This window comes from Heliangelus exortis, chromosome 9 (genome assembly GCF_036169615.1).
Source record: "Heliangelus exortis chromosome 9, bHelExo1.hap1, whole genome shotgun sequence".
In the NCBI taxonomy this organism is placed as follows: Eukaryota; Metazoa; Chordata; class Aves; order Apodiformes; family Trochilidae; genus Heliangelus; species Heliangelus exortis.
This window is the reverse complement of record NC_092430.1, coordinates 14,526,044-14,553,859: the sequence shown is the minus strand read 5'-3', so window position 1 is coordinate 14,553,859 and position 27,816 is coordinate 14,526,044. Positions and strand designations below refer to the sequence as shown.

The following is a 27,816-nucleotide window of genomic DNA, read 5'->3' as shown; positions in this document are numbered from 1 at the left end:
GTCCACTTTGCTACACTGAGCTGAGATGATTTGCTTGCCAGGCAGGCAAGGGCATAACCCTTTCCATTTCATACAGCTCCAGAAGCTGCAAGAGAAGGAAATGGCTTTGTAGGAGTGCTAAGAAACTCTTCCTGTTAAGTCCTGAGCTAATCCCATTCTGCAATCTTGCCACATGCTGCCCCATTCATCCTTAAAGGATAATAGGCAAGAAAAGCTTCTGTCAACCTGAAAGAAAGGCTTAGATACGCAGTGAGCTACATTACCCTGATCAATGAAGTGGCAAAGTCTTGCACAGGCTTCTCAATCCCTGAGGCCAAGTAAGCAGCAGTCACTCCCTTGCTGAACCCAGAAGAAGGGGATTTCTAACAAGTTCCTAAATTGATGTGACTTCTGGAGACATCACTGACATGCAGGTTCAATTCCTGTCTGTAAATCAGTGCACACAGCCCAGTTGTAAGCTGAGTCCAAGACCCATGGAGCAGATTCTGGTTCAGTCACACCACAGGGACAGGAAACAGTTGGTTTCTTCAAAGCATACAAGTCAGTATGGACTCTTACTATGGGGCAGGACATGTAGGGTCCTGATGGCCCACCCCTGCCTATACATTGACCCATTTTTTTCACTCATGACTGTGAACTGCAGCATCCACCATGCAGATCCACAGATATTCCTTAGAGAGACAGACAAAATGTAACTATCCTACATAAGAAACTGTTAAAACCTATAGAATTCAATAAAGGATACATTTTTCTAAATATTTTTAAATGTCAAGGACAGAAAATGACCTGTGAAGTTCTGCAGCACGTCATTCGCACCAAAACTTGAATCCTATATCTATATTGGAGAAAGCCTGTACAGCTTGCTCTATTGCCAGAGAAGTTACAAAATGCAGCCAGCAGAGGAGGCTTCTGTTTCTAGTGCAAGGAAAACATTTCAGGAAGAAACAGCCCATAGAGTCAGAGGCACAGCTTCTGTTCTTCTCCAAGCACTACCATATAGGTACTCCTACAGAAGAGGCACTTCTTTTCCCTAGAGCAGAGAAAGAAGATGAGAACAGCAATTTTCAGCACTCTTGCAATAGGCCATGGTTTCTGCACTCAACACACTCTTCACACTTCCTCTAAAAAGTAAATGTTTTGTGTGCTCACCATTAAGCTTAGTTTGCAAGGCTGAAGACTCTTGAAAGGGAAAGGGGCTGCATACTGCCAATAAGTAATTTCTTTTTCCCCTTTCAGAACTCTAGATGTACCAGCAGAGGAGGAATATAAAAAAAATAATCAGGTAATCAATGTCTCTCTACCTGGCTGGCTGAAGAGTTTAAATCTCCACCTGGCATCCAAGCTCTGGACCGGCAACATCTGTAGCTCTGCCATGGATCTAGAGAAGGAATATTTGCAAACGGATCACAGGAACATTGCTGATCCAATTTAAGCTGTGGAGCAGTGTGTTGAGATTAGGTCCCCTTGCGGGAAATATATTTAGAATAAGCACAGAGTGCTCTATAAATAGTTGAGATGGCCAAATTCATGATTCACTACAGCTTATGGGGTTTGCAATGTGTTCAAACTGCTCCTCTTAGTCATAAATCTATTTGAAATGAAGGGATGAATTCCATTAAACAACTTTGTATGGAACAAAGCTTTCATCCCAAGTTTCAACAGGGCAAATGCAAGCTTGAGAGTACCAAGTGTACATACAAGCACAAGCTCCCACTCCAGCTCAACAAGCATGTAAGTGCAAATACAAAGAAGAAACATATCAAGATTGGTACTTGACCCAAGTACTTAAGATTATAAATAGCACCAGTGGGCCATTTGAGTTCTTTGCTTTCCTTCTCAATACCAGAACCACCTGGGAAGAGGATGGAATAGGGGCCACAAATAAACTTGCAAAATTTGTAGTAGTCTTGTGGAGTTTTCTGTAAAGACCAAACCCAGAATTTGTAGGGTCAAATACCAAAAAAATTATTTAGCTGAAGGACCAGCTCTCATGGCATCAAAGTTGGTTAGATGTATAAGAAGTCTCTTTCTGCTACCAGCCAAAACACATAATTTGCAGTCAAATCTTGTGTTCTTTTGAAAAGGTTGTATGGCAGACCTGGTATTTTGCTAGAGTAAGAGAGTGGTGTTCAGTTACTAAAACAGTTCTAAAACACCTTAAAGAAGTTCTGTTTTCCTAGCAGTGTAACTAGATTAACCCCTCCCCAAACTACAAAACTTGGCATTGTAACAGGCAAGTACGCTTAGAAAAGCAGAGAATGTGAGAATTAGGAGCAGCACCTGTAGGCCAAGATCACTGGTTAGTTTAATAAATACTCAGTTCAGAGTAACACTAGTGAGAAAAATTCTACAGAGAGAAGTTCATTCTGTTGTTGTTCCTTCAGTGGCAGGAAAATAGGATTTACTTCTACTCCAAGCACTGTAATACTAAGAGAATAAAGATAGAGAAAAAAGATTTTACTGTTACATAACACCTACATTTGGGACACATCCTTGAATGAACTGAGACTCTGATGGACATGACACAGACTATTCTTTCCATTTAAAAAAACGAGATGCTCTTCATCCATTTCCAAATTTCAGATGAACTGATTTCACAAACATTGTAGTGTGTGCTGGGACCTGCTGCTATTTCATGAACAGCTCTTTGGAAATAAGGAGGAACCTACAGACCTGTCATTCAACAAACTGACCACAAGAAAAAAATTAAACAAAAAGTTATTTCTAACATTCTTCCTGATGCCTTAGAGTCAAGCTTACCTGTGGGGTATACAGCCAGAAGCTTGTCCCTTCTCTCCAGAAGGAAAAGACCCCAGGTTAAAGGCTGGGTGTTGGCTGCAGCCCACAGGCAGATATGTAGTGCAGTTCAGCAAGTAAAAGTGATGTTAGCTGATGCTCCTCATTACCGAGCTTCTCTACTCACCTCTTGCCTTTGCCATCTAATCTGATCTGAGAAGCAGCACAAGTCTGTACAATCAACTGTTAAAAATAGCTGCAGCACAAGATAAACATGCCTGGTACCTACCCTTCAGCCCCACACAGGAGTTCAGATGATGCCAGACTACCCCAACGCTTTTCAAAGACCCAAAGCACTGTGGGTTCAGTCTAGGGACAGAGTGCTGTCTGTGAAGGATCTAAAGAACTAGAACTAGAAAAAATTAGAAGTGTCCTCCCAACTCCTCTCTCCCCCTCACACACCAGGAGAAAGCCTACAGAATTAAAATTGAGATTTTCTCTAGAGAAATCCAACTCCTGAGCTGGCATTCTCATTGATAAGATCTTCGTTTTCCTTCTTTCTTACTTTGCAGGTAACTTAATCTCCACAAAACAAGCAGTTTGTATGCTCATTTCCTCAATCAATAGCAATGATGTGGTGTTCTGGCACTGATCATCAGCTGACTTTGCACTTAAAGGGTGCCCTCTCCAAACCATTAGTCTGTGCTCTATCAGAACTCTCCTATTACTTGCAACCAGTCTTGAATAGACCTCACTGTTGTCTTAAGCTACATTTTTTTTACGCCCAGCCTGTGGAAGAAATATAAGTACATCCCCCTCAAAAAAGAAGCTAATTCTTCGCTGACAGCAACAGGGCTGTATGTTTAAATTCCTCTGAAGACCCATCCAAAGTCCTGGGAGAAGTGATTTCTCACACAGCTTTCCAGAGGGGTTCCAGAAACCTATCACATCTCTGAGACCAAAACAAGATGGGAATTGCTTTTGATTGAAGAGCTATGATTTGCCCTCATTGGTTCAGCACTTCTAGCAAGAAGCAGAACAGAACTCTTATAGGGAAGCTTGCTTGGTGGCACTGCATGCCCCAGTCCCAGGCTGAGATACACAGAAATATGTCACTAAGAAACTAACCAAGCTCTGAGGGGAGTCCCAGGGTCAAAGACAAGTTGAACTCACACAGGTTTTCAAGGAAGCTGACATGTCTGCTACCAGAGACAGGGGTAGTGCCCATTTATCTCACCAGGGAGGTCAAAGAACACTATGCTAGATGCATGCCTCCCTCCTGCCCCTTGGCAACCTAAGGAGCAGATGTATAGAAGAGATCTGCCTTGTATAGGTGATTACTTACACAAGGATGTCTAAGGATCACCCACACATATCACTTTACTTCCCTCCTTGCTACTGGTTTATCTGTCTTCAGGATCCAGCAGAGTCAGGGCTCTTGAGTTTTTCCCCCAATTCTACTCAGTTTGATGCATAACCTTGGGCAAAATTTCTTTTCCTCTATATAAAATCATTGCCCTCCTGTAAGCCCCAAAAGCTAAGAAAGCTTGACCTCTTGGGTGCTCAGAAATTGCTTGGAATTGCTCAGGCAGCACTAACCACACAAAAGATGTTATTAGCAGAGAACCAATTTGTAATTTCATGATAAATGTCAGGATCTGACCTGACCAGGCCATTATTACCCTTGACCGCTAAAAGAAATATGTAAAACTCCAGATTAGTCAAAAAAAAGAAAGTTTTTGTCATTTTTCATAAACAGAACAGCACTCTGATGTTCTTTGGCAATTCTGCAGCAAGAATTGAATCAAGCAGCAGATCCTGTGGAAGAGGAATGATGTTCACAGGAAAGATCATGGCAGAGGTCCTCCAGCTATGCCCAAGTGGTGTGTGCTGAATTTCAGGGGCTTCTTTAAGATAGGATGGGCAGCCAGCTCTGATCCAGCTGGGCTGCATGGATTCTTCAATTTCCCTTGCTAATTGAAAATCTATTTATGAGCAGCACAAGTTTTTGTTATACAGAAGAACTAAACGAGTCAGCTCTTTGGGGGAGTCTTCTGTTACAAAGCACACTTTGAGAGGACTGCTGGCAGCAGGCAGGGGGTGGAAGGTGAGTGGGGAGGCTGGACTGGGGGGTACTGGTTTAGTCAAATATAGGAGGTGAGTGAAGGCAACTGCTCTTTGCAGACTGATACATCAGTGGCCTACTGATTCTGATCCTTTTAGAAATCCTGTGACATGGTGACAGAACACACTGTAAGGAGCCAGCACCCCCTCATAAAAGAAATCAGCTTCTTTCTCAGAAGTCTGCTTTAAAAACAGTCTTAAAAGTAGCATCTCAGTTTTTTTCCAGTTCTTGTGTGCCCTGGTGAAAACATAGCTGAAATCCTGTCTGCCAATGGAGAGGGGTGTTTCATGGAACAAGAGGGAAAAAAAATAGAGAAAAGAAAAAAAAAGAAAGAAAAAGCCCAGATCCAAAGGGTCACCCTGTAAAGCAAAGGATGGTGCTGTCACCATCACCAAAAGCACCCAAAACTTGGCACCAAATACAGCAGCAGTGTTACTGTGGTGACCTGCTTGGCTAAAATACTCAGGTCACAGAGACCACAGCAGCAGGGCTGGACTGCTTCCAGAACTGGAACCATTGTTCTCAGAGGGAGCCCCTGCACTGCTGTGCATTTCTGCTTTGAGAAGTGAAGGGTTTACAACTCACCCTCCGAACTGATGTCTGGTTTATAGCCTGCTTATCCAATGGAATTACTCCAGAGTCACATTAGCCAAATTTTATAAGAGTGTCTGAAAGCTGAAAGTCTACAATGTGCAAGTCTGTGAGGTGCTTTAGGGTCTGAAGAATAAGTGTGATGAGGTCTGAGAGCAGCTGACAAGAAGAACAGAAGGAAAAGGAGACAGAAAGGGTACTTAGAACAGCTTGCTGCTACACCCTGCTTAACACTGTACACTGTGTCCATACGGTGTCCATATTTTTAAGTGTGCATAACACATAAAATTCCCTTTGGAAATGGCACAAGATGCCACTTAGCCTAGAACTGCAGTCCCAGAGATAAAATCTGCCAGGGGACAGATTGTTTTATCAATTCAACCCTTTGGGACTAAGTGCTTTGGTAAGCACTACACAGTGTCTAGATAGGCCAGTCCTGCTCATACCCATACAGAGCACTGCTATGGATTCAGCAAGATGTTAGATTGATGGAGATACACCAGAACTTCTCTCTCTGACCGTACTTACAAGATAACAACAGTGAGTACAAACCAGGTTGAGCTTCTTGAGTGCAAACATGCAGCTCCTTTGAGGAGCGGCTGTTCTACCCTTGCTTTCCTCATGCCTTCACTGTTGCTGTGTTCTTACGAGAGTGAACAAAAATGCTTACGAGAGCATAACAAACTCAGTGAGGTACATGCCACATCCATCTAACCCAGTATCACATCTCAGGCAACTGCTACTGACTGCTTTTAGGAGAACAGCTTAAGAGTAAGGAAAGTACGGCATAGTAACTTTCCCTCTGCAACCTTCAAGCAGTCTCTGGTTTGGGGATTTCCTAAACCAGAGGCAGCATTTGCACCTTTGTCTTTAACAGCACTGATTGCCTTACCTGATGGGAACGTTTCTCATTGCTTTCTAAAAAAGGTATATTTTTGTGTAGTCAATGCTGTGCTGCACTGTGTTTCACAAAGTACATCTTGTCTCAAAAAATATTTCCTTTTGCTGGCTGACTAGGCAATATATAGAAACTTGGCACATTCCACAGATCACTGAGGATTTTACACAGTTTAGTCAGGCATCTTTCACACTGAAAGGGACAACTTATTTAAACTTTATATACCCGATTGTCCTTCTCAGAACTTGAGTGGGCCCTGATATTGCTAAGCTCTATGAGAAATGAGTTGGTCAACACTGTATGTTGCATGAAAAGTTGACTTCCATGTGGATATCTTAACAGTCCACTGGGAAATACCTCAGCAACCTTTTTTGCTAGATTAGCTCCACTCCACTGCTGGTTTGCTCAATGTAATGAAGTCATCCTCCCTAAAATTTAGTTTCACCTTCGGGATATTCCCCCTGAAAAAGCCAACACCAATCTCACCAGTTTACAAAGGGCATTAATGACACAAAACAACAGTGAAAGTAATATAAGGGAAGATTTTGAAGGCTGCACAGTTGAAAAAAAGTCTCCAGCTTCCCTCAAGCCCTCATTCCAACCTAACCAGTCAGCACCAGGTGCCTCTTCAAGAGGCATGGCAGCTCTCCAGTGATGAGCAAAGCCATTTCCTTCCCGACCTGGGAACACATTCTTCTCCCTCTCCAAGTCAGCCAGAGGGGCACACATATATATTGAGCAGAACTTGACTCCAAGGTTGCAAAAGCACTTTAGGCTCCTCTGAGACATTTTTCTGTACACAGTTATTACTGTCTGGCACCTGTCTGACTGTCCTAAAAGGGCTACATTGCTACACCACTTTATGTTCAGATGCCAGCCAGAGGGCTGTGCCCAGAGGAATGCCACCACACTCCCACACCCTGTAAATAACACAAGAGCCTCCATTGTAAATGCACTTGGAGCTGTTCTGCCAAGCCTTTTACTTACAGTTATCCAATACACTGGAAATTCTCTTCCAAGCTGCTTAAATACTACCCTGTTTTCTGTTCCCATATTCTACAAAGACAAGTCACAGCCAGAGCAAATCACAGCACTATTCCTTATGAACCAGCCCCAAATAAACACTGCCCATCCTCAGTGCCTGCCTAGTCTGTAATAACAGCTCTACCTTGCAGCAGAGCAGTGGGAGATTTGTCCTTGATTTAAAAGGATTAAATCAGCCAGCAAAGCTAAAACTTACATATGGAGCATACATGGCAGCAAACAGACAGCAGAGATTTGATGGATGGATGTTGATGTTGATGATGGATAACTGCAGCTGTAATTCAATCTAATGTTCTTGATTTTCCCTTAAAATCCCTCAAACTTGGCTCCTGAGGCCAATGACATGATGCAAATGACATCCCCCATCACTTTCATTCTCTTTTTCTACCAATGACTAAACCTATCTATCATGGGACTGGTCAGAATGAAAGGGAATGAAGGATGCTTCCAGGAAAACAGCCAAGCCACAAAAGAGCACTGAGCATAGGGGAAATCCATTCTCTGAGAGCAGAAGGAAAGCAGGTGTCTTCAGAAGCCTTCCTGAGGCATCTGGTGGAGAAGATAACATGAAGTGAATCCTCACTCAAGCCCCCAGAATTCAATGAACTCCATCCATACAGCTCTGAACCATGTTATAATTTTTCCCTGTCCTTGCAGATAAGCACGGATTGGACTAGTTAAGATAAGGCAGGGAATGCAGATTCTTGGTCAGAGAATGACCAAGAGATCATGAAGCTACAATCAAGCTTTCCTGCAGTACTCACCAATTTCCTACCCACCACTGAGAACATTTCTACAGCCATGTGGAGTCAGATGAAGTCACCAATATTAAGTATATTTGTCAAGACCCCATCGTACAGCATCAGCTGAGTGAAAAGTGCTGGCTGGCTTTGACAGTCATGTACAATTCCTTTTTGCCCACATTACGAGAAAAAGAAGTTGTAAGCCAGATTTTCTGCTAACAGAAAACAGAGCAGCTTCGCTGAAGCAAATGAGGACACTTGGTAGAAATGTCAAGGGCATTCCTCCTCCCTTTCTACAGCAGACAGAGGAAAACCGAAGGACTCCAAACCTGCCTGTCCATGTCCCATTGATCCTACCATCCTGCCTCAGCTTCATCTTGCAGAGGTCTTACTTGACAGCACACAAAAGCCAGCAGAAGTTTCTAACAGAGACTGTCAGTCCCTAAATTTTCATGTTTTATAGTCATTTATATGTGCAGCTGAGCACTGTCATCTTTTAAAGAGTGCAGCAGGAGGCTTTGTGTGGATTCGCTTTACATCAAGCACCAAATCCATGGCCCCTGCAGCTGCCAAGGATTTCTCATCCCTGCAGCAGAGGCAGCAGCCAGGAAGCACCATTAAACTTAAAAGGAAGGAGAAAGGAAAAAGCAACCACTGCTACTGCAGAGTAGAACCTGGGCCACACTGTGTGAAGGCACACAGTAAGATGCCACTGTCTCTGGCACAGGACTCCAAAGGTGAAACACACTGTGATATTAAGAAAGCAACAGTAAGAAGTCATGTAGCCAGGTTGGCCTGCAAGATCCAGATAGTGCAACTGCCCTCCTTCCCATGTAAGGTATAAATTGTCTGGTGGGAAGGAGGAGATAGTGGATCTCTGAGGCAGTGCTCACAGCCAGGTGATGCCCTGTAAGCATTTGCATGGACATGAGGGCTGTATTTTTTGAGCACCTCTCTGACACCAGGAGCAGGGCTTGGAATGCTTCTAAAAAAATCTCTCACCCCATTTTGCCTGCTCTGCTAACTCAAGAGAAATTCCAGGAGACCAGTTCCATATGTGTCACAAAGCCATTTTGTACTTACCTGGCACTAAAGAGCCTCATGCACACGTTTATTGAGAGCAGGCCTGGGATTCTCTCAGCTTATCAGAATGATAGTTATATTGTGAGGTGAAGGAGAGAAGAGAAAGCAAAAATGTTGCTGATCAAATATAAAATTCACAAAATATGTTCAAAAAAGCCATTTCTGCAGTAGCCTAACCCCAAAATCCTTTCTCAGCTAAAATTCTAGTGGAATATGGACATAAGCAAGATTGGGTCTAGAGAACTGCCAGAAACTTATGCAGCTTCATGGGGTAGGATGTCAAAGTCCTCTCGTAATTGAAAGCTGATAACAATCAAAGCTTTTTGCAAATTCTTGCAATCACATCTTCTATAAGGGCAGCTTCACCCCGGTGACTATAAAAAGGTCAAGGGAGCTGGATCCTATTCACCAATCCCCACAGCTTTTAGGAGGCAGCATTCCCAACCCAAACATCCATGAAGTTAAGAGGCAGGCCACAAAATCTAACAAAATCTTTCTCCAGGCATTTCGTTTTCTCCAGGCATTTTTGAAAGAAGGACAGAGGAAGGGCAGCTACCTTTGACAACTGAAATACAGTAACATAGTAAGTTCAGCTGGTTCACTTATCTTTCCCCTAAAAATGTGGAAAATATAAATGCTTTGTTTATACTCGGCTTTATTTAAAAGGGAACTGCACACCACTCCAGTAATAAGCCTTAAGGGAACCCAGAGTATACTGGTAGATTTTGTCCTTTGAGGTCTGATGCATTTGAAGTTTCTCTCAAAAATTAAACTACATTCTTTACTGTTTTATACAGTGTATAATGTTGAACTTTAATCCTACCAATTCCCTAAGATATATGTAGCAATAATGAAAAATTCTAAAAAGCTTTATTCACAAATGCTGTTAAAGAAGTTAGAAGAGGCAGGTACATGGAGAATACAGACCCTTCAAATAAATTAATTAAAAATCTCACCTATATTGTATAGATGCTGCTGTGAATACACTTTGTAAAATTTCCCAGTGGATACTCAGTTCCTGCAGGGCTTGCTATCCCTTACACGAAAACACTTCCCAGCTCAACAGAAATGGGTATTGTGTGAATACAATCCAGCTACAACAACTGACATTGTCCTCCCTAGTTTTCCTCTGACAACTTCCTTCCCCCTTCCTGTACATCCTACTCTGCTCTCCCAGACTCACAAAACAACCCACCAAAAGGAGCATCGCCTTTAGGCAAGAGGACCTCTTAGATGTGCTTCTCCATGAGGAATGGGTCAATTCTAAATGGGGTTTGGAGAACTTCCAAGTCAAGCTCAAACATCAGCCAGCCCACCCCACAGGTACAGCTCAGAGGAGGGCAAAAATACACTGATTTCCAGAGGCAACAGTTGTTTGTGCTCAGACCGGCCATTGGCATTCACTGCCTATAGAGAGGACCCTTTAAAGTAGGATTTGTTGCTAAATCTCAAATTCCTGTCTCAAACTATATTCTGAGTACTCAGAAGATTAGCAAGAAATATTCCACAGGACCTTGGGTCAGGGGAAAGCTTCGTTCTGCCCCTTCTCTGAAAAATGGTTCATGGAAATCATGATGCTACTAATATATTCTGCTTTAATGCTTGTTCTTTAGACTATAATATTGGGGTCCAAATCTTATTTCAAACTTTACTGACAGTTACCCAGCCACCCTAAAAAGAAGACAAGAAACATTCCCCCCTGCTACGGGCACGGTCATTGTTCTTTCTTGTATGAGAGCCTCACAGCCGTAGTGAAAAAAACTCCAGCAAAACTGGTACATGCAGTCATCTCTTCTGTCAGCAGATGGCACGAATGCACCGCTGTATGTGAGTTGCAGAGCTCAGCAAGCCTGTGGGATTCGAGGGCAGAGAGAAAAAAGAAAGCGTTCAAAACAAAAGGCAATAGAGTTTTCACACTGCAGTATGGGCAAAGGAAGAAACCACATTCAGGCACATAAGCATCCTTCCCCACCAGCTGCAAGGGTTCACGGTGAAGAGGAAGTCAGCTCTGACACAATTACTGCTACAAGAGGAAAGAGACCTCCAGTACCAGGCTATCTTCTGTCAAATCAGATTTGGTACATAATTTTCATCTAGTCCATGTCAGAACTCCTTTGATACAGTGTACAGGGGCGGGAGCAAGATGTAAATTTAAGAGGGGATAAGCCAGAAGACAGACACCGAAACTGTCTACAAATCCTATTTAATGCCAGATTTCCAGCTTGCGATGACTGAAGGGAAAGGCCAGCATTTTATCCAAGCCATCTGTACAGAGCTCCTTTTGTGCCATTGCTCTTTGAGCATTTATGCCCCTTTACACAGCAGCATAACTGAGCAGGCAGTGTGTATCACAGCTTCAAGGCAGAACAATTGCTGCTTATAGAAGCACTGTTAAAAATTTATTGCTAATGCATTTTAATAAGTTACGAAAAGAGCAGTGCTCTGAATGAATCACAGCAGGTAAATTTAGTTCAAAATTTAGATTTTCTATTTCTTCCTTGCAAAGCAAGCAAATTCACAGCAAGCTCACACCTGCACACAGGCTAAGGGGCAGTTTCTGCCATCAGTGGAAGCAGGCACTTTGGTCTAAGGGACAGAACCCTCTGGTTATTTGAACTGAACACTGAGGAGGCAAAATCAATGCCTAACTAATCAGTTATTATCATCCTCAGAACAGAGTGAATACAATAAAAGTAAACTAGGAGCATTCAAAATTCAATGCAAAGGCGGTCATGTAGGAGTGCACATACATCCAAGCTATATATTTGAGGAGCAGGGCTGGCATTTTGGAGCTGTTTCAGGGCAACATATGGAGAGCCTATCTGCAGATGGGGGAGGGAAGAAATAATTAAGAAAAAAAAAAAATCAACAATAGTGTTATTGTAAAGTGGTATCTGCGTGTTTTAATCCAGTGTATAAAGTTTATGAACTAAATAAATTTTAAATGGAACTAAATAGCAAGATATTTGGAAGTAAAAAATAGCTTCTTACTCAAAGAATTTTATTCCTATTTTGTCAGCGTGACTCCTCAGAAATGCAAGATACAGACCCTCTGCTGTAAGCAATGTGCTGTAGAATAGGCAAGAAGGTTACAACATGACTCCACCTGTAGCACCAAGACCCATCAAACTGGGTGTCAGCTAAGCTGTGGGCAAGCAAAGGAACAAGCCCAGGGTGATCAGTGAGTACGTGTAATGCAGCCTTAGATGTGAGTGCTTTAACACAGGCAGTCAGAGCATCTGGCAGTGCACAACACAACTGGGATGAGGAAGCATCAAAGGAACAAAATCAAGGATGCTTTCAGTTTACAGAAATAGCAAACTAGCAACCACAAAAAAAGGCATTGGTAATGCTGCTGCTGCACACACTATAGCACCGTGCCAAGCAACAGCAAGCAGCTCTCAGGGGATGCTGTGTCTCTCCTACAAACTCTTCTGAAGCTGCATTTAAATAGCTATTGTCACACCCACACCCTAGGTGTGAGCCAGCAGAAACCTTAGCAGATGACACAAACATGTATTTCTCATTAGCAGACGTGCCCTGGAACAGTCCCGACCCTGGAAACACTGCTCAGAGGCTCTCATGGGGAATACTGCTGGGATACTTCTCTTGCTGGCTTAAGACAAACATGGCCAGAAGCAACCCACCAGTGAGCTCATTTAAAACTGGCTTTCAGGTATTGGAACACTCCCTAGACAACACTCCATGGATAACGAATCTCCATAACATTTTCCCATTCCACCACAATTAAAGGGAAAGGTGTGGTGTGCAAGGCACGTCTGCCCAGCTCCAACAGTCAGACAGTGTGACGGGCAAATCACTTCTTGCAGGAGAGCTGGATGGAGGAGTAGTTTACAGCCCACAGGAGGAAATCCTCTCCTTTGCGGAAGTCAGGGTGCCAGGGATGACGAAAGTCCTGAGGACAGGCACACATTCACAGAAGAACAGGGGAACAAGAAGTGAATGAAGTAGCACAGAAAGCTTGCAGATTCCCCAGGGAGGAACTGCTGAAACCCACAAAGAGTCATCTGGGTTTAACGCCAAACTGTGGCAGTTCAGACAACATACATGGGCATTAAGCATTGAACACCAACACTCCCTAGATCCCTGACATGGTTGCTTGATGTAAGGATGAGCTGGGCACACAGCAGGGAGGAGCCAGAGACTGCAATTCAGTCTCATGCTTTGGAAAGCCCAGAGTATTTGAGCTCAGGGGCCGGAGACCAGAGTTTGTGTAACAGAAGAAACAAGTGCAGAAGCAAGCAAAGTGAAGATTGCTTAAAGCAGGGAGGAACTGCAGGAACTGGGCTTCAGGGGAATGTGTCTTGATAAAGAGTAATCACTTGATTGCATGAAGGATGAATGCTGGGAGATGGCTGGCTTTTCCATCGGCTTGAGATGCTTACCCCTGGTTTAGTGAGCCCCCAAACCACAGCTGCTCTCCCCACAGCAATGGCTTCAGTGACAGCAGCCTCCTCACTGACCTCCCTTCAGCTCAGCTGAGCTGACTGAATGCATGGCCATCACACAAACCCTGTATCCCTTGGCAAGTCAAAGCACTCTTCCTTCTTTTCCCAACACGCCAGCTAGATCAGAGGCTACTCTGCCAACCTTTATGTTCAAACCCTCTAATAAGAGCTCATGTACGGACTTGGCCCATGGAAACATGGAAGGAACCTGTAGTTCATTGCTGCCTTAGTCCTCAGGCTACAAGCTTCCTCACTGCCTTTCTAGACTTATTCCCCTGCTCAGAAACAATGCTGGGTTTTTTGCAGCATCATTGAATGGCCCCAGAAGTTGAATCTTTGATGAGAGTATAAAATTTAGCTTCACACTTGATTAAAAACAGAACCAAAAGATGCAGTTATGCACTGTTACAGGACATTCAACTGGTATTTGTATTTTGCTCCCTGCGTTGGAGAATAACTACTTGCACTAGCTCAGGTGTAAACCATCTTGGTCTCAGAATGCTCAGGGCAAAGTTGGTGTGTGATGGTGGAGAGCCAGCCCCTCTGCTGCTGTGACAGTGGCATGGCATGGCATGCCAGCAGTCTCCAGAGTAACAGAAGACATTTTTTACCACTTCTCTGTTGCTTCAAATATCTGCCACCACACACCATCCCACTGGCTGCCCTATGGTCACTCATTTGCACCCTGTAAGGTGACACACACAGCTCGTCCAGGTGAGGCCTGGGACAGACAGTTATACACTGTGGGCTGCATGCATGCTCTTTCCCTGTTTCACTGCCTTTTAAAAGCTGTTAACCTGAAGGATGCAAAAAAAGAATCAATAGATAGAGCAGTTGCAATCTCTTGTGAGCATCTTAAGAGCCCGGCTTGCAGATATTTTCAGCAAATTAGCGTGGGGCTCTCACACACTTCCTTCTCTCTCTGAGGTGAAAGCAGGACCACCGCCAGCTCTGACTCACACAAACACAGGGAAGCAAACATAAAACAAGCTGCCTGCTTGCTCTTTCCCAGGGCTTATTCACACCCTTCGTAACTATTTGATCTGCCTGCTCCAGCACACCCCAAGTTGCAGAATGAGAAGAAGCAGGGATGAGGTTGGTCTTACAGCTTTTGCTCGCTGAGTGTGAGAGATCTCAAACTTCCCAATGAAAAAAGAGAGAAAAAAAAGAGACCTGTCTGTACTTCAGAGACAGTATCCATCAACAGCCCCTCTCAACAGGACACTGATGACTGTTACGTTTTGTTACAGCCATTTTTGGCTATGACACAGAAAAAGATCCATTCTCATTCATCACCTTCATGTACCAACCTAACTGACACCTACAGACCTGTGCCTCTCAAAGCCTCGAAGCCTCCCTTAGCCTTAGGCAAGTGTTTGTATCATGTTCAGGTCCTGTCACTAAGAAAAGATGTGCTGGAGGTGCTTGGTAAGTTTTCAATGCTCAGCATTTAGCCACATTGCCAATTCTTACTCATCTTCTGTACCTATCTTTTACCTGAAGCTCCCAGTTTCTGGAGTCCCAAAACAGGGCAAAAGTTTCTACTTAAATTTATGAGGAGAGAGAAAAAAAAAAAAAAAAAAAAAAAAAAAAAGAGCAATTCCTATCCATCACAGCTGCAAATAACTGAAAATACCCTGAAGGAGAGGAGGCTCAGAAAGACTTAAAAAGCTGAAGAAAACAGAACAGAAATAAAAATACACCAAGAGCTTTTATTTTTAGAGTCTGACTCTTAGCTTCTGAGTGCCTCAAGTTTGGCAAAACAGCTCACTGCTCTTCCTTCTGAGGTTCCCCTTGGTTAGTTGGTGTCAGCTCTCTCCACAACTTACTGGTTAAAGCAATAGCAAAGTAAAAGCCACTGGGCCTCATGGAGGGAGGTGGAGAGATGCCCCTGACAGGGAAGGGGTAGAAAGATCTCACGTTTTGTTTTCTGGGCCAGTGATGTCCTGGGAAAGCTCTCCAAAAAAGGATCTATCTGCAGTCCTAGGGATGGTAAGAACAGTGGAGATTATTCCCATGACAGAGAGGTCCTTTCTCCACAGGGCAGGGATGCAGCACATCTTTTCCCAGCACCTAACTGTCCCTGCCTTGCTGTGCTCTTCTAGTTGCCCAGTTTCACACCAGAAAGGAACACTGCTGGATTTTCTAATTTCCCTTCACATATCTTCCACCCAGCCAAACTCCCTGTGGTCTCAAAAGCAGCTGTTTTAGCAGCAGTATACACTGGAGAGTTAGGAATGCTACAGAGAGCAGGAGCAAAAGCCTCTATCACAGGCACCTGCCTGCCAGCTTCTGCAGCACAATTTGGGTACCTCTGCCAAGGACAATATCAAGTGGCTTACAGAGGCCCGGAGAGCCCTCACTTTCTCACTAGCTCTACTGCTGGGATTCTTGCTTGCTTCCCTTCTCAGCATGAGCAAAACATTCCCACCAGAGTATGCCACTTGCCCCACTGGGGCATCTGGGAAGCATCATCCAGACAGTGCAGAGTGTTGTAACTCACTGCAAAGATGGACAGAAATGGAAGTTGAGTATGGTAGCTATTCTAAGGCAACACACATGTCAGCTCCAGCAGGACACTGCTGTCTGTGCCAGCTACTGTCTATCTCCAGTATCTTACAAACTCATTCCATGCTGGACAAGGCTCTATCCAAGGCTCTGCACACCTCCAGGCTCCACCACCTTTAGCTGAAGGTTGCAGAACATCCACTGGGACACTGACCAAAGGAAGGAGATAAGCTCATCAGCACCCCACTTCATGCAGCTTTCAGGCCAGGCAGACTTCTGCTGATAGCCACAGCACAGCAGCAGCAGAGCTCTGCAATCCCCCCCTCCAACAGCTGCAGCCTTCATCACTGCTAGAGGATTATCCTCCTCTGACCTCCCTCCAGATCCACTCTGTGATCTGCCCACCCATTCCACAGGCTGGCACAAGGCCAGGCTCCCCTGCCTCCAGTCTCCCTTACTCCATCTGCCCAAGTCCTGGCCTTTCCCAGCACTCAGCTGATGCATCACTGGCACAGTTGCTAAGCCCTCAAGCCCTGAGTATTCCACTGTTCTGACTTCCTCACAAAAGGCTCCCCCAGGGGCTCAGATCCTGTGACAAATCAAAGTTTTGAATAGGATGCTCCTCCAGACCACTTGTTTTTCCTTTCCACCCGTCTAAGTGCACAAAGGGAGTCAGGAGCCTCACTGCCTTGCTATTTCTGGATGAGGGCAGACTCTCCTTTGCCTTTGTCACTGAAGATGTCTGACATAGCAGAGAGACCAACTCCTGGCATTTGGTTACCTTCCAGACTCTCTGTTTATCTTCTATCCAGTGATAGGAGATCCCTGCCAAGAAACTTTGTTGTCAAGGAGACCTCTTTCAAACAACAGTTTGGTAGGAAACTAAGCTATCATCTAGGGTAGCACATCTCCAAGGTAGAACACTCAGGTTAACTGCCTGATAGCTCTAGTTTAGTTAAAATAAAGGCTTGGAGACAGAAGCGAAAGCCAAAATGGAGTTGGCAGCATAACCCATTCCCATAGTTCACAATTTCACATACATACAGGATTCTTCAGAGGCACTGAAGAGGTCATCAAAGAGGGCTGTGCTCCTCCTAGTGCCATGACTCAGCCTCTCCCTTACTCTCCCACACTGATTTTTTGATCCAAATTCAACTTAAAATGCAAAGAAACAGATCCTAGCCTTTCACTAACACGGATTGTGTCTTCTTGGGGAGCTGTGTGTTTCAGGTGGCAATATTTAACTTGGAAACAGATGAAAGCAGGAGCATTTAGAGAGAGAGAGAGAGAGCACAAGACCAGACAGGTGGGTTGGGATCGGTGCTCAGCAGAGGGTTGGCAGCATCTTCCTAATGAAAGATGTAGCCGAAGGGTATACAAAGATTTCCATTCCATCGATGCAATTCTCTAGCTCATGCTGCATGTTTCCTCCCTGTCCTGGTAGAGGACATATCTCCAGGGCACTAACAGCTGCTTTTTAATTTCCCTCTGCATTCAGCAATACCAACTTCTATTTTCTCTCTTTTCTTCTTCAGAGACTGGTTTAACTACGAGGGAGACATTTGCCACTTCTGCCCCTCTTGCAATACAAATAAAGCTACCTCACAGAAGCATTATCAGTTACCAAAAAATTAATCATCAGTATAAAGCAGCCAAAACCAAAGAGTGCACGTAGGGAATCAGGAAGAGTTGCCCTGCATACAGTCTTCAAAACCAGAAATGAAGCAGTTGCAGGAAAGCAAGATATTTGCAAAACTACCAGGCGTCAGCTGATCTATTTCTAATTGCCTGAAATGACAGCTCCTGACAGCATAAAACTAATGTTTCATCTCTCAAGAGGAGTTTCAAAGAGAGGAGACATTTCCTGGCATGGGGGAAAAGCTGAGCTGGGAATTCAGGTTATAAGGCATACAACAGAGTGGGAGCCATTTTAAAGTCTGCACACACTTGCTACAACACATAGCTTTATTTGGTGCAGCCTCTTCCATACAAAATACATAAAAATAGCAACTGGTGAGACATGAAAATCAGAGATAGTGAGCCTGTGCCAGAGATATTTAAAGGGAATGATGAACTGATGCTACAGCTTCAAGCAGTGATTTAAGACTCCATAATTATTTGCCCCATGCTAGCCATGAATGACGGGGGAAGCACCAAGATTTATAGCTCCATCATCAAGCCTGAAAATTCACTGGATGTAAAGAAGCGAAATTCAGCAAGTAACCCAGAATGTGAAGTTGAAAGTCTCATTCTCACACCAACTATTTGCACAGTCTCCCACCATCACAAAGCAGAGAAAACAATGAAAAATGGAGGCAAAGCAGTTTTGAGAGTTACTCCCTTAAGACAGAAAATGATCAAAGGCTTTTGCTCTGCTCTGCTCTGCTTATCAGGTGTTTGAAACAGCTCCACTCATGGCCTTTGCCTTCCAGAACAGGATGCTCTCTTGACCAAAAGGCCAAGCAGTTGGCCATGAGCTGTAGAGGCAAGTTTTTCTTGTAAACCAGTGAAGGACATGTGTGTAGCTTCCTCTTCCCTCACTTTTACACAAGGGAGAGGTCGTGCCCATGCAGACGGACAAGAGTGGGATCCCATCCAGCAGCACCGGAAACCCACAGCCAGCCTTGGCTGCCCCAACACACATGGGACAAAGGCAAACAAGCTGGAACCCAGCCTGGAGCATTCTGCCAAAGCTGTTTGCCAGGGGGAAATCCCAAAAGAGTATGGCCTGGAGCCAAGGATGTGAAGAGAGAGAATTAAAGAAATCCATCTAAAGTTGACTGAATTTTCTTTTCTTCCAACTGCAATGCAGTGTCCTCAGGACTGATGAGTAGTAGCTACAGGTGTTTGATATCAGGACAAGCAGGAAACTTCCCATGGAAAACCCCAGGAAAGTTGAGCAGAAATATATTTGTAGGGGTGTTTTATTCTCAATGCAAGCCACTCCTCGCTTTCATGCTGGAATAGCCACAGAAACCACTGTTTCCACGTGAGCAAACAGGTCAGTGTCTTGTGCATCTAAACAGCATATAATATGAGCAGGCAGCACCACATAAGGACATATGCAAGATTTGGTGCTGAAACCAACACCAGGCAGCTGGTTCAGGACCATAAAAGCAGACTGGATTGTCCACAGAGCAGGAGAGGACCCAAGCAATCTGGGTAATTTCTAATCCTGGAAACTGCAACAAAAATGCAGTTTGGTAACCATGGCTCACATCAGGATTTGGTCCTCTCTGTTAAAAAAAAAAAAAAAAAAAAAAAAAAAAAGCCCTAGAGATACTCTTCTCCTAGCTGTTACTGGCATGCTGAATTTCAACTGCAGATGAACGCTGCAAACTTTGACAGTAGGGGTAAGTCAGCTTCAGGGCGTCCAACAGGCTGATCCCGAACCACGTATTTAGGTTTATTTAACAAACAAAATGCATTACAACTAGCCTTTTCTCCTACTAGTCTTAACTGGGGCTTCTCAGGGCTGTTTAGTTTGGGTTTTTTCACTATTTGTGGTTTCCAAAAAAATTCCAAGGAAAGCAGTTACTTTCTCAGTGTATTTATAACCTCTGGTAAGCTTGTTTCTCCCAGCCACCTTTCACAAGCCCTGGAGGAGATGAATATTCTTCTTCTTTTAAGTTAATTGAGGTGAGCTGGATGCACAAAATTACAACAAGCACAGCATCAGCATGTTCTCAAGGCCCAAAGATCCAGAGGGGCAGAAATGAAAAGCTGTAAAGGATGCAGCGTATGCATGCGCAGCACTCAGCAGGTCATTGTAATGAGATACCTCTGGCTCCTCTTCACAAGGCCAGTAACCCACAGTCATGTATGTGTGTGGGCAGAAACCAATCCCCTTCCTTGGGATGTGGAGTAATGAGGAGTAGCAATCCCAAAATAGCTTTACTGACATCCAAGAGATTTCTCCAAGAGTAAGGTACCACTCTGTAGGAGCAAGGACACCAAACATAGCCCATAGCAAGCCTGTAGCTCTCCTTCCCTGAATCAATTTATTAATTTCTTCTGTGCTGGTGATTATAAAGAGGGGAAAGGGGCTGGAGAGGCAGAGACAAGGCCCTTGTGTGCAATGAAATTAAATGAACAGCAGCAGCCATCATTAATGATACATTATGGAGTAACAAAGGGAGCCTGGTTGACTGACAGTCCCTAACAAGTTGTGTATAATAAACACTTCTCTCCAGGCAGACTGTTCCTGATTATGGGATGTGTTCCCCCTCATGTTACTGACTGATCCATTGTGATAGATGCACCCCACTTCAAAGAGGGAGAGACACCCAAAACAAAAGGAAGGACTGACTGGGAGATGCTTGACTGAAGGAGCCACAAGACCACCTTGCTGAGGGCTGTGCAGAGCAAAATACATGTCTGAGAAGTCATCCAGGAAAATAAGTGGCTGCAAAACAAATATGAAGATCGGGGGCAAATTTCATCCAGCAACACGAAAATAAACCCTTCAAATGTTGCTACAGATGCTATGGATTTAGCTTCCTCGCAACAGGATCTGAACTGCATTTTATTATCTTCTCTAAATGAAGGAATATTGGTGCCAGATCCTTAGTTCCTCACATCCTGTGTCAGCTTCTATCTACAGCACAGAAGCTTTCTAGGGAGGCTGCCTGGGGATATAGGCAGCCCTGCATACCCACATACTAAGAGGGACAGCCCAGCAGAGGAGACAACCTCCTTTCCTTCTCTCAGCACCAACCTGGTGCAGGAGCTGATGGATCAGATCTGGAGCCTTAGTACTTAACCAGGACTGTCCACTCTGAACTAGTTATAAATCCAGCTAGCTCATGATGACATTCCTGACCTGCAGGATTCCACCTGCTCTCAACATCCTGAGTCCTTCTCAAGCAGTGTAGAACTGCTTGAGTTCAGACTGCCCAAACCCCATTCCACCAGTAGAGAGGAAATGTCCAACAGAAACAGGCTCATCTAGCAGTTCCTACACCAGTTCCTCAGTTACTCATCTTAACGCTATAACTTAGCTTAGCTGCAGAAATTACATTCCCTAGAGAGGACACAATTCCTTTAAAGGGGTGGGTAACATCACTGTGGGTTTTAAACACCTCTTCTTCCTCAGGACTGAATCCAAAATGAAACTGGATGGAAGTAAACAAGCTCAAGAGAAGCAGAGGGAGCATTTCTAATTCAGAAGTGTTCACATTCAGAAAAGCACCTTCTGAAGCACCCCAATCAAGCTTATTTCCAGGTAGTGCTACAAGCCAGAGGTTAGGCCATAGAGCATGTGATGAGGAAGTTTGCTGGCAGACATTAAGCAGAGAGTGTAAACTCTGAATTTCCTTGAGAGGCATTAAAAGGGAAAGGCAGGAAATGTACAGCTCTCTAATTAATGCCAACAAGAAGTCAGAACAGAGGGTGACATCACCACAGCTAATTACAACTAGAGGGAAGGGTAGGACTAATCATTATCCTGACCCTGTGATCTATATCTCTGACTTGTTCCAATTGTGCTGGCCACAATTCCCAGGAAAAGCATGCTTCCCATGCTCAGAAGCATATTTCTAGCTTTGTTCGTGCCAAGCTCATGTGAGGCCAGACTCCTACAGATTTCATGTTGATGTTAAAAAAGGAGAGTAGTTAGGAGTGAATCTGGGGGCAGATGTCAGAGTTGCCCATGGGTGTTGCAGCAGGATACCCAGGTCCTTTAAGGCTTCTGCAGTAAGAAGACCCTGTGAGGCACTGAAGAACAGCCAGACCTGTCTTCTCTTTTCCATCCTTCTTTTAACTGCCCAAATCCCTTTATCCACACCCACTCCAGAGCTAGCATCAATCCAGTAGCTAGAAATAAGCAGACATCTGGCACTAAATGTGAGTGAACCCCTTAAGCCAACACAATTCTCCCCAAGCTGTCACCATCAGTGTCCTGGAAGCTGTAATTTCTACATACACACAGGATAGATGGCAGAGTTCTACAGCTCATTGTCATTGATGGGTAGATGGGTCTCTTGGAGAAAAAAAAACCTAGAAAAAGCATGAAATTCTTAAAGAAGTTCTGCTCTCATCTGCCAGCAAGGCTTGAGAAGACACTATTGACATGCCTTGTCCTGATGCTACCAGCATACTGGGATGAGCCCATGAAAGAAGCTCCATTTCACCATCAGAAAATGTCAAAGGTAGGTTGCCTTCTGCAAAATATGTGCTGTAGTGCTGCACACGGTTGCTAAGACTTCCAGGTACCAAATTTTCAGCCAAGGGTTTCAGCTGCCCTGTTCTGCCACTACAGCTGATCATCCCAAACTGTTTACACCTCTGACTAGGCAGCATTTGGCTCTCCCAGTGCCATGAAAAAGTATGCAAGAAGGCTGACAAGTGATCTGCAGAAATGCAACATTAGAGAAGAAAATCTCTCTCAAACAGGAAGCAAAACAAAGCAGCCAGCATGCTGTGGTTTGTGCCTTCCACCACCCTGGAGACATGCATCCACTCTGCCGTGTAAAGGAAGTTATTTGCAAAGCTGTTTCAGAGAAATGGCACATCAGTAGAGGGGGCTGTCAGTTCCAAGGAAAATTACACAAGATTAGAAGTTGAAAAACTTTTACAGACAGAAAAAGAAAAGCTATATCTAGAGGAAAGGCAAGGGGAAGAGGCATGGTCTTGGTTTTGTTAAGAGGATTGCTCTTTACAGAAAATGTGACATTAGTATCTGCAGTCACTGTATGAAAGAAAGAGGCTTCATGTAGAAGAGAAAGTAGCTGGTTTCTGATCCTTCAGGATTAATCCAGTGCAGTAAGTTAAACCTGACTGCAGAAAGAAAGAAAACCCACCTTATGGGATTATGCTTTGTATCTCAGTATAGGAGATGTTAGTAGTAACACAAAAAAATTATTTTAAAACTCCTTTCTAAATCTCTGTATATGCAGCACTCTGCTAGAATATTTAAATATTTTATTGAAACATTGTCAGAGATCCCACATATGTGTCAGTGAAAACTTCTTGGTAGCATTTAGATATGCTTCAATAATGCTATAAAGTTTTAAAACATGATGGAAATCTAGAGAATGGTTTCAAAGTAAGACATCCGTCAGATCTCTAATACCTAACTGTCTGCAAAGGTTCATTACAAATTCCTTTTAAAATCTTTCTCACATCCTCCTGCCCTTTCCCTATGCTAGTTCTCAAAAAGATCATAGGAATCCCTCGGATTAAGGGGGAACTCACAGTCCAGTAGCATGCAATAGTCAGTCAGTCCTAAGGCTATTACAGCACAGTGCTTCCATGCAGAGATAAGCAATGGTTTAGAAAAATATCTGAGTAGTTCCAAACATCAAGATGATTTCACACCTCAATGGAAAATATGCAGGCTAATATTGCAGCAGTCATTATGGCATTCAGCATGCAGTCATGCTGAAATCCACAGAAGAATACAGCTACATTCCTTCATAGGATTAAAAGACTGATCCATATACTATTGAAACCAGTAAGATTTTTTCCATTAAGTGGGAACTGGATTGGATCCTATAAAACATGTACTCTGTGAGCTTTCACAAGACACAGAGGTGCAGATGAGCTGCAGAGCCAATGCTGAGGTACACAAGCACACCAGCAATTTGTAACACACACTGCAGGATGTGTTTATTTTCCTTCCCACTTTCCTGCCACGGGAAGAACTGATTACAGAATGGGGTAAGCAATAAGCTTACATAGCTGGGCATTGCAAATAATAAATAAATATGAATAAATAAATGAACTCGTGGGTAGGGAATAAAGCTGAAGTAAAACCAGTAGCACCACTTTTGCATATACCAGAAAGGTCACGCGTGCAGCTTTTGAGCAGAGTCACATTTTAAAGGGATGCTTTGAGAAGGGACTTTAGATGAAGCATAGAAGTAGTCCTAAAGAAATGCGACAGGTCTTCTTAGTGTAAGAGCTTTAAGCTGCAAATTTTTGTAGTGCATAGACAAGCATTGTATTATCTCTGAACACACAGGCTCCCTAAATTCACAGGAGCTCAATAAGGTAACCCAATGCATATGTATAGCCCTAAAAAGGGACCAGGTCATCTGCCTCATCTGCTTTTGGAAGGTGAAGAGACTGACCCAATGTACACCTGAAAGTCTCACCCAAAGCCCCATGCTGGATGTTAAGGTGATAGGAGCAGAAGTGAGTGCTGGGGCAAAGCGAGGTGAATGCATCAGTAAGAAAATCGGAATAGAAACAGAGCAGTATTAGTGTGCTGTGTGGAGTTTAGTAGGCAGAAAAAAGCCAGCATAGAACATTGTCTGCATGGCTTCATCTACCAGTGCAGGCATCCAGGTATCCAACTGCGGCAGGTAACAGGTCACAGACCAGCACTTCCAACACAGAAAGCCCCTCCACCCTGAAGTTTTGCAGGATGGACACCAAAGCCTGAACCCCCAAGACGAAGCCACTCAACAGAGATACAAAGCATCTAATGAATGGCTGATGATAATCCCATCAACTGAGACATATCAGATAAACTTTATGAAAAGCAATTAGCAGATAGTGGATGGAGGAGGGAAAGGTAGAAAAAACACACAACCAGTCAGGTCCACAAACTAAGAGTTGTTCATGTTTGGTCATAATATTTGTTCCAGCAAGACATGCTTTGCGAATTGCTTAATTTGGATTAAAAGCCTTAACAAAGACTGTGCCCCACAGTCTCCTACAGAGAACATCCCTGGCTAGCCCTGGGGAGAAATGCCTATGGTGTAAAGGCCAGCCAGCCAGATATTAGTCAAACACAAAGCAGCATCACCTTCCCAGTAGCAACACTCTTGAGTTGCATATTCAGGCCCCTTGGAAAAGAAGGGCTGAAAAAAGGGTTGGATAAAATACTTTATACTCCACTGCTATTAGTGAAGGTAGTATAAGATGCCAGCAAATCGATGCATTTAACTCTTTAACAGACTTTGAGATCCTTACAGTCCAAGTACCAGAGGCAGGGGCTCAGCAAACAAAGGAAGAATGAGAAGGGATCAAGCTGCAAAATACAATGGCAGGCACATCAGAGAAGCTCACACAGGTGGAAAAAGCAAAACAGCTGACCCGTCTGCACAACTGAACTGCTGTGCCATTCATTTTTAAACATCCCCATTGCTCATGATACTCTCATCTGCCTTTCCTCTCTCACCCACACTGGAGCAGCTGCCCCGCTTGGGTGCAAAGGGAACTTCTGAGCTCCAGCACTCATTAGGACAATGCCTTGTGCAAGGAGGCTCTGACTGAGATGCCTGCATGACAAGTCTCTGAGCAAAAGGCAAAAATGGCAGGGGTGGGAGAGAGATTGTGACATAGCAACAGCCAGTGTTCAACAAGAGTAGAAAAAAAATCCTGAGTCAGTTCAGGCTGTCTGGCAGGGACAAGAAGTATGAACTTCAGGGGAAGATATAAAAAGGCACAGCAGTCCACAGCAATACCTCCTCTGATTAACCTGTCCCAGTTTTCAGCAGTGTGGCTTAGAGGCTTACACATGTGAACATGTAAATACTAAACAGTCACTGCCAGACAAATTCTCTATGAATTTGCACAACTCCTTTTAAATTTGTTTGTATTTTGGCTTTCATGTGTGCTTTCATGGCAACAGGCTCCACGCTGTACCTGTGGGTCAGGGGAAATGAATTTCAGTGGGCAACTGGTAAGTTTATCGCTGCCTGCAATTCTTGTGCAGCATGGAAGAAAAACAGAATTCATATCATAATCATGCTTCTTACTTCACTCCCTGCCATTCCTATCATGAAAAGTTAGCACAAAGAGTAGATGCCTCTTAAAATGCAGTAGCAAGTGCCAATAGTCAGGAGTTCATTATTTTAAGCTGTTTCTTTCTTGGAGCATTATCTCAATAGTTTGACCTGCTTCACTGCTGCTTCAGAAGGAAGAGAGAGATTATATTCTGGCCTGAGCCTGATGATCAAAAACCCCAACTTCTCTACCAGCCAATAACAGGTCTGGACATAGTGCTTCTGTGAATTATATCAATACTATCAGTCCAGACAAATCCTGCTGCATAATAGAGAATGGAGCAGAGAGGAACATACCTGGGCACATGCATCTCTTCTGGCACTGCTGGCTGATAAATCCAGCTCCAGGGGCAAAAACTGTCAAACTGAGTCTGTCCAGTTTGTGCTCTGCTAAATTAAAGCTGATATATGGAAGAGGGGTAAAAAGAGCTGTAATACAAGAATGCTATCAGGATGTAAGAGAAGATGATGGGATTTATTAGCAAAAAACACTTTCTCTGTCCATCCTACCCTGCAGATAACTATGTATCAGTCAGACTAGACCTATGGCCACCTCAGAGCACAAACAGCAGCCTACTGAGTCCACCAGCCTGCCCGTAAAACCAGTTGTCTGATTGTTTCAGGAGAGGATGCAAGACAACGTGGTTTCTTCCAACTGTGCTACCCCAAGACACCAGAAAAGATTATCCCTTGTGGCCTGTGGGGTGGCAGTCCTCAGAACCTACCTCTGTCCTAATCTCAGGCAGCCTGACAAGAGCACTGAGCATTAACATGTGTTGCATAGAGATTTAATTTCCATGAAGCCAATAGTACTACGGGTTATCAGAAGCAATTTTTCCATCCAGGACATTTCAGACCCAAAGCTAGCAGCTGAAGAAAAGGACAAAGACGGACAATACATCACAGGTTCAGTTTTCCAGCAATTCCTTTCAAGTGTCCTCTAAGCCTCAGCACAGTGTCTATACTTACTAGTGTTGCATAAAAATCTTAACTACCAACTCATTACTGGCTAGGGATTGACAGAGAAAATAAAGAGCAAGCCTGGCTTGTTCCAAGACAGACTGTAGATACAGGTTGCATTTCTGGTGTTCCTGTCAACTTGGAAGACCCTCACATGATCTGTTAACCAAATACATGGTGGGTCTTCCTCTGCCTCTAGGATAGAATACAGTATGCTGCAGAATCATGTTGCACAATGTTTGTGTTGCCAGAGAAGCTGTTTCAGCGAAGGAAATCAAATAATTTATCCAAGCTGCTTTGCAGTGTAAAAACTGTAACCTCCTCTAAATATGGCTGTAAGGTCTGCTCCCATCTACTGCCCTGACAGATGACTAAAATGGGATGTTTTGCATTTTTGTGTTCACATTTACTCCTGACAGGCAACGTGTTTCAAGGATGAGGAGAGCTCCTAATATTAGTGCATATGATCAAACCTTCCCCAGACACTCCATTAAGGTCTATCAGTTTGAATACCTTCTCACTGGATAGAAAGAGTACCCTTTTTATCTGAACTGTATTCTTTGCTCTGCTCTGTTTTCTCTCTCTATTAAAACTAAAACTAAAACTAACTCAGCTTAAAGAATGTGCTGCAATGTATTACAGAGAGACCTGCCACACCCTTTTAACCACCTTAATACAAGAACTTAATTTGATCTTAATTTCCTTCCATCCTGTTTTTCTCTGCTTATAGCTTTGCTCTGAAACTAAGCAAATATCCTGCTAGAGCAGCCATCTGCATAATCAGAGCAGCTTGTACTATCACCTCTTTAATGACCAAGCAGCTCCATCCCCAGCCTCATGAGGTTTCCTTGCAGCATCATTCATCCACTCAGCTCAGTTCATCCACAGACTAGTGCACATATGCTGTTTTTGAGGGCTGTCTCCC

General features: G+C 43.8%; 1 protein-coding gene across 8 annotated transcripts in view; it reads right to left on the bottom strand.

Annotated features, from left to right (window-relative positions):
* Window positions 1–27,816, bottom strand: part of MB21D2 (Mab-21 domain containing 2) — an 89,207-nt gene that overhangs the window by 3,861 nt on the left and 57,530 nt on the right. The window contains exon 1 of one of the 8 annotated variants that reach the window (XM_071752281.1): window positions 9,221–9,785. The exons of 5 other annotated variants lie outside the window; for them this stretch is intronic. Coding sequence is in view for 1 of the 3 variants with exons in the window: in XM_071752277.1 (XP_071608378.1) it covers window positions 1,302–1,374 (73 nt within the window). In the remaining 2 variants the exon portion in view is untranslated. Of the gene's footprint in view, window positions 1–1,301; window positions 1,588–8,158; window positions 8,287–9,220; window positions 9,786–27,816 lie in introns of those variants that run through there. 2 more of the 8 variants (XM_071752283.1, XM_071752277.1) reach the window with 2 other exon arrangements.